This window comes from Palaemon carinicauda, chromosome 37 (genome assembly GCF_036898095.1).
Source record: "Palaemon carinicauda isolate YSFRI2023 chromosome 37, ASM3689809v2, whole genome shotgun sequence".
Lineage (NCBI taxonomy): Eukaryota > Metazoa > Arthropoda > Malacostraca > Decapoda > Palaemonidae > Palaemon > Palaemon carinicauda.
In genome coordinates, this window is record NC_090761.1 from 60,834,302 (window position 1) to 60,841,801 (window position 7,500).

The 7,500-nt window shown below is 32.2% G+C and overlaps 1 protein-coding gene across 1 annotated transcript in view; it reads right to left on the minus strand.

Annotated features, from left to right (window-relative positions):
• The window catches only part of LOC137629337 (uncharacterized), a 31,820-nt gene that overhangs the window by 13,275 nt on the left and 11,045 nt on the right, over positions 1 to 7,500 (minus strand). The window contains exons 5-8 of the mRNA XM_068360591.1: positions 7,313 to 7,477; positions 6,722 to 6,944; positions 5,822 to 6,041; positions 4,909 to 5,190 (exon numbers count right to left, since the gene is read on the minus strand). Coding sequence (XP_068216692.1) covers positions 4,909 to 5,190; positions 5,822 to 6,041; positions 6,722 to 6,944; positions 7,313 to 7,477 — 890 coding nt within the window. The remainder of the gene's footprint in view (positions 1 to 4,908; positions 5,191 to 5,821; positions 6,042 to 6,721; positions 6,945 to 7,312; positions 7,478 to 7,500) is intronic.

The following is a 7,500-nucleotide window of genomic DNA, read 5'->3' on the forward strand; positions in this document are numbered from 1 at the left end:
CGACAGTTACACTCATGAAATATATATATATATATATATATATATATATATATATATATATATATATATATATATATATATATATATATATATATATATATATATATATATATGTGTGTGTGTGTGTGTGTGTGTGTGTGTGGGTGTGATGTATATATATATATATATATATATATATATATATATATATATATATATATATATATATATATATATATATATATATAAAACCAGACACTTTCTCTTTATTATATAGAGGAGATTAGCCTTATACCTGTCCTTTTTAAGATGAAACCTGAGTCACTTTTGGTTATGTTGTCCCACTTTTCCCCCAAACCTTTAGGCTTCCGCTCGTTCGTCCGTGGAGCTCAATAATATTCTTTCCACCGTAGGTATCTTATTTGAGCCTCATGTGCTCCACCTCCCCCCCTCGCCCCTTCCCCCCCCCCCCCCCCCACTCGAGCATATTATACCTTCCTTGCGGTTTTGTTTTGGAGCATTACAAGAAAAACATGGATCGAAACACATACGCATTGATGTAAACAAACAGACAGACGATATTAATGTAGATTAAAAAAACCAAAAAGTAAGTTACTGAGAATTTTAAAGTTATTTCTTATGACATCTCAGAACAAATATTCGTAGTTATATGTTTACAAAAATATACTTACACCGTCATATGTGAAAATAGTATATGAGCAAACCGATATGGAAGAGGTAACTTATAACTGTATTGGCAACAAGGGAAGGTAAGGAGAAAATTTGGGGCTTAACCACAAGGGATAAGAGATAAGCCTTTTAGCCTTTTATAGGAAAGGTTGAAAGGATGACCATAAGGAGCAGGTAGTCGGTAAAGTGAAAGCTGTAATAATGCGTATTATTAATAGCCATGGTTGTCTCTTAATTATTTTTATTCCATCATACTTTCCTCATACTCTTTATTACTCACAACAAGCCTCAAAAGCAGATTAGAAGCAAATGAAGAAGCCTTAAACCAGATTAGAAATCAATACAGAAGCTTAAAACCAGATTAGAAATAAGTAAAGAAGCCTTAAAAGTACATTAGAAGCAAAGGAAGAAGCCGTAAAACCAGATTAGAAATAAATAAAAAAAGCCTCAAAAACAGATTAGAAGCAAATGAAGAAGCCTTAAACCAGATTAGAAATCAATACAGAAGCTTAAAACCAGATTAGAAATAAGTAAAGAAGCCTTAAAAGTACATTAGAAGCAAAGGAAGAAGCCGTAAAACCAGATTAGAAATAAATAAAAAAAGCCTTAAAACCAGATTAGAAATAAATAAAGAAGACTTAAAACCAGATTAGAAATAAATAAAGAAGACTTAAAACCTCATTAGACGCAAAGGAAGAAGCCTTAAAGCCAGATTAGAAATAAATAAAGAAGCCTTAAAACCAGATTAGAAATAAATAAAGAAGCCTTAAAAGTACATTAGAAGCAAAGGAAGAAGCCGTAAAACCAGATTAGAAATAAATAAAAAAAGCCTTAAAACCAGATTAGAAATAGATAAAGAAGACTTAAAACCAGATTAGAAATAAATAAAGAAGACTTAAAACCTCATTAGACGCAAAGGAAGAAGCCTTAAAACCAGATTAGAAATCAATACAGAAGCTTAAAACCAGATTAGAAATAAGTAAAGAAGCCTTAAAAGTACATTAGAAGCAAAGGAAGAAGCCGTAAAACCAGATTAGAAATAAATAAAAAAAGCCTTAAAACCAGATTAGAAATAAATAAAGAAGACTTAAAACCAGATTAGAAATAAATAAAGAAGACTTAAAACCTCATTAGACGCAAAGGAAGAAGCCTTAAAGCCAGATTAGAAATAAATAAAGAAGCCTTAAAACTAGATTAGAAATAAATAAAGAAGCCTTAAAAGTACATTAGAAGCAAAGGAAGAAGCCGTAAAACCAGATTAGAAATAAATAAAAAAAGCCTTAAAACCAGATTAGAAATAAATAAAGAAGACTTAAAACCAGATTAGAAATAAATAAAGAAGACTTAAAACCTCATTAGACGCAAAGGAAGAAGCCTTAAAACCAGATTAGAAATCAATACAGAAGCTTAAAACCAGATTAGAAATAAGTAAAGAAGCCTTAAAAGTACATTAGAAGCAAAGGAAGAAGCCGTAAAACCAGATTAGAAATAAATAAAAAAAGCCTTAAAACCAGATTAGAAATAAATAAAGAAGACTTAAAACCAGATTAGAAATAACTAAAGAAGACTTAAAACCTCATTAGAAGCAAAGGAAGAAGCCTTAAAGCCAGATTAGAAATAAATAAAGAAGCCTTAAAACCAGATTAGAAATAAATAAAGAAGCCTTAAAAGTACATTAGAAGCAAAGGAAGAAGCCGTAAAACCAGATTAGAAATAAATAAAAAAAGCCTTAAAACCAGATTAGAAATAAATAAAGAAGACTTAAAACCAGATTAGAAATAAATAAAGAAGACTTAAAACCTCATTAGACGCAAAGGAAGAAGCCTTAAAACCAGATTAGAAATCAATACAGAAGCTTAAAACCAGATTAGAAATAAGTAAAGAAGCCTTAAAAGTACATTAGAAGCAAAGAAAGAAGCCGTAAAACCAGATTAGAAATAAATAAAAAAAGCCTTAAAACCAGATTAGAAATAAATAAAGAAGACTTAAAACCAGATTAGAAATAAATAAAGAAGACTTAAAACCTCATTAGACGCAAAGGAAGAAGCCTTAAAGCCAGATTAGAAATAAATAAAGAAGCCTTAAAACCAGATTAGAAATAAATAGAGAAGACTTAAAACCTCATTAGACGCAAAGGAAGCTTTAAAACCAGATTAAAAATAACTAAAGAAACCTTTTATTTAGTTTGGGGATTTGAGCCGAAACGCTCAAGTAAGACATAAAGCTTTTAGGATGGATATGCTAAACTTACAGTAATATATCTTCATTGTTTCATGTGACCAGGTTTAATTCATTGCTATTTTGATCAGACAAATGCTACTGACTAGGATAAGAGAGAGATAATGAAATAATGAAGTTATGTGTTTACTTGAGAGAGATAATCTATCCAAGATGGCCTGAAAACCAGAACGATGTACCCGAAGATTCAACTCATGCCTGATTTTCCCTCGGGATATGAGTTCAGTATGTATAACTCTGAATAACTGTAAACACTAAATATATATTTCATATGTTGCAAAGTAATTTTTTTTTTTACCTTAGGTTTGGTCTACATTCAGAGTTCAATGGAGCTAATGAAAAGTTAAAGGATCATAATGGACAATCATTAGTTAATTTAAGATATTTACCCCTATTTGATTCACCGTATGTAATAAATAAGAAATGAAATGTATAGTTGCAAGTATATAAACATGTAATAATTATTTTTAATAACTAACTAACTAACTATCCAACACGGACTGATCTTATAGGGAGGAAGAGTTGTCATATGACATGGTCCACGATCAGAGATGAAGACTGTTGTGTATTCCTTCTAAAATGGATTTTAAGGGTATCTCCATAGGTACATAGACTGTACTGTACATATTACCCAGGTAAGGCTGGTGAAATCAAAGCTTATGTGACGAGCCGAGGGAAGGTTGTAACTCAAAGGCAGGTTGAAAGCAACTGAGTGAGTTTATTATAGAACACTCTCCTTTATATACAAAAGCTCAAAGCAACAAGAAATTTCATGTTAAAAAAACAGACACTGTTACAGAGGAGAAGAGCAGACATGTTTATTCTGGTTCTTTTTTGTGCGAGGGAAGAGCGAAGATACAAGCATAATATATACACAAAATGAACTATGTACGATCGTGTGACACGGTTGCTACACTTATATATCAACTTATGATGTGTTTTTTAAGTACCGTAATGCATCACAAAATGAAATTTAATGTCACATGGAGGACGTTGGTGTAGATACGATAAAAATAGGCTATGGATGTCTTATTACAATAGATTACTCCAGCAATTCTGGAACGCCGGTTATCTGGACACATAATCAGCAGCTGTTATCATGAAGATACTGAAGGAACATTTTGTCAGATATAGTGTTTCGTCAGTTCTGGTCAATTTTAATGGACTTGAGATCCCAAGATATGTTTAACCCTTTTACCCCCAGGCTATTTGGAAATTTCCAACCCTTAACCCCCAGGGGGTTATTTTTTTCCCAGCACATTTTGCTGTATATATTTTTCAAATTGCTCTAACGGCCTTAATTTTTGTCATAGAGAGGTCAGATTGGTCTCATTCTCTTGGAAAATGCCTCAATTTTCTCGAAAAAAATCTCAAAAATATGAAAACAAAAAATTTTATAGCAATTTTTTGCAAGGACGTACCGGTACGTCCATGGGGGTAAAGGGATGGCTTTTGTGAAACGTACCAGTACGTCCTTTGGGGGTAAAAGGAATTTAAAAAAAAAAAAAATAATAATAATAGTAATAATAATAATAATGATAATAATAATAATAATTAGCCTCGCTCATGCAAGAATGGACAAGCACAATGATTATAAATCAAAGCATCATGAATACGGGGCTGTTAAAAGAATTCCCTATTCGGACAAAATATCATAACTACTGTAAATATGTAAATGAAAGCCCAAATAAGAAAAAACATGTAATTAAAGTTTTTTTTATTACAACTCCGAAGTGTATATCTTTATGAAAGTGCTTAAAAATATTTCTTTTTCTCAAAATGTGCAAATACGCGCAAAAACACTTTAAAGGATGATTCTTATCAAATACAAAAGTAAATCTACAGCTACCAAAACTATCCTTCTTTACTCTGATAATGGTAATTTACTTCAATCAATACTCTTTGTGTACTATTGCACAACATATTTGCACAGAACTCTGCTTTGCATCAGTTGGAAAAAATATCAGCATCATCCTCGATATCATTTTTAAAGATTTTCACTCCGTCTTTCGCTTGTGTTTTCCCGACGAACCAAAAATGATACTCAGGATCTTTTTGAAAATCCATCGAACCAAAAGCAAGATTATTATGACAACCAAGAGGAGAACAGCCAGTGCGTCCACAAGGAGGAACTGCACCCAGGATAGACTGGCAGCAGGAGACCTCAGTTTCGGGGCTCCTTGGTGACGTATGACGTACTCTGTCCAGAACACAGCTCTGTCTACTGGACGCTCGAGTTGGTCTTTGGAAAGTTTTGATACTGTAGCTATATTGTTTGCGTACCTGAGAATAAGAAAAAATCAACGTTAAGACACTTTCAGTTTTACTAATTATGGAAAAACATGAAATAGCATTGAACCAATTCTGAATAACAAATAAAAGCAGGATCATGGTATAAGTGACTTACCCTTGTCTGACAAGGTCTCTAATTTTTCTTTATTATTGTTGCGGATTTTTAGATTTTGGTAAAAGCCCAGGGATAACCAATTTATAGTTATTTGAAAATTTTTTCTAAATCTAAAGGATATTTACACAATTCATATGAAGACATTTATTGATAAATCATGGGTGCACACACACACCCACACACACATATATATATATATATATATATATATATATATATATATATATATATATATATATATATATATATACACACACACACATATATATATATGTATATATATATATATGTATATATATATATATATATATATATATATATATATATATATATATATATATATATATATATCTTACGAGGTAAAATATTTCAAGATTAGGAATAATTTCATTTGAGAATTTAAGCTATCCCTTGTTATGAATTGGCAATGAATATGTTTCTCCATTTCATCATTACTGGTACCACTTCTGCTCAGCCAGTCAAAATTATAACATCACATCAACCTACTTGGGGTTATTGATAATCTCTTGGAGGGAATCTACGATCAGTTCCACAGTTAGTTCTTCCCAAACAAGGGACAGACCTAATCCATCATCCACGATCTTCTCTCCAGTCTTTGGCTGATCCCCAAAGATGGGTATTGCAAGCAGAGGTGTGCCATGGTAAGAAGCCTCTTGGGAGCTGAGGAGACCGCCGTGAGTAATGAATACCTTCACGTTAGGGTGAGCTTGAAGGAAATAATTAGTTAATGTAGGTTAAAATAATCTTTTCCAATAAATAAATGATAAAAAAGATGATCCATGTTTTAAAATTTGATTACAACAATGTTATTAAAATAATATTTACAATATAAGATGCATATAACGTCCACGAGAAAAGTGTTTTACTTCACATTCGTGGTCGTATACTAAAGAAAAGTAGGATCCATCTAGGCTCCGTCAACGCATGTGTCATTTTTTTGAGATCAAGGTACTTTTTATGATCTACTCTCTAAAGAAAGGGAGGATCCATTTAGAACGCATGTGGCATTTTCAAAAATTAAGGTCTAATCTATTTGTTTGTTAGTTTAAATGACTAATAAGGAACGAACAGCTTAATATCAATTATTTGAAAATGAAGAATGGAATTTCAGGTATATTCATTTTATTGTGAGGATAATATGTATCAGTTTCTTTATCTTATTTGTATTTATGCTATATAATTCTTTTGATAACATTTTTTCTCTTTTGCCCTATTCATAGATGCCATGTTGTACCTTGAAAAAATGACAAGCCAAAACTATTAAACAAAGTCCTCTAGATACTTAACACTTAACCTTTCTATCTTAATTCCACGATGTGCACTGACAGAAAGGTCAATATATAAATCATTCAGGTGTATAAATATTTTTTGGTCTTTGGTACTTACCTAAAATGTCTTGCTGCGGAAGCCACTTGCTAATCTTGACATTGTCAGATACTCCCTCAAGATCGGATTCAAATTTCCATAAGACTCTTTGCTCCAATCTCTTGAAAGCTTCAATAAACATGTTTCTATAATGAACAGGCATTGTATCTCCTCTGGCTACTGAACCCAAACTGAAGTAGACAACGCCAGCTTTTCCGGCACCTTCAATCCAGGTTTTCAGATCCTCGGAACAAAAAAGAATATATTAAAAATACATATTTCACTGATCATTGGTCGATAAATTGTTTGAGAAATTCGTCATGATTTCTTAAGGCAATTGATTGCCATTATAACTAATTATTCCAATCTTTAAGCTGTTCAAAATATGTAAGGCACATTTCCATAATAGACATTTGCAGGACAGCACAAAAATTTTTATACATCAAAAGAAAAGCAGCGTATGGAAAAAACATAGAATCGCTAATTAATCGCAATTCTTAGCTTCATTCCTGGACAAGAATAGGTTTCTGGTAAAAGCTTATGTCATTGTTGCTGGTATTATGTTTACATCGTTTCATCTCTCAATAAGAATTCCTCCACTGTTTTCCTTACCTCTGGTAGTGGGTTTGCTGGTCGACAGTGCATTCCTCCAACCTCCACTTGAGATGGTAGCAGTGGAATTGTCACATCTATAGAGAAGTGGGAGTTCAACAGGGCTAGGCTCTGGTTCCTTTCAATTTCAAGAAGAGGTGGAAGACCGGGAAATTGTTTGTCAATCTAAACCACGGAGAAAAGAGGTT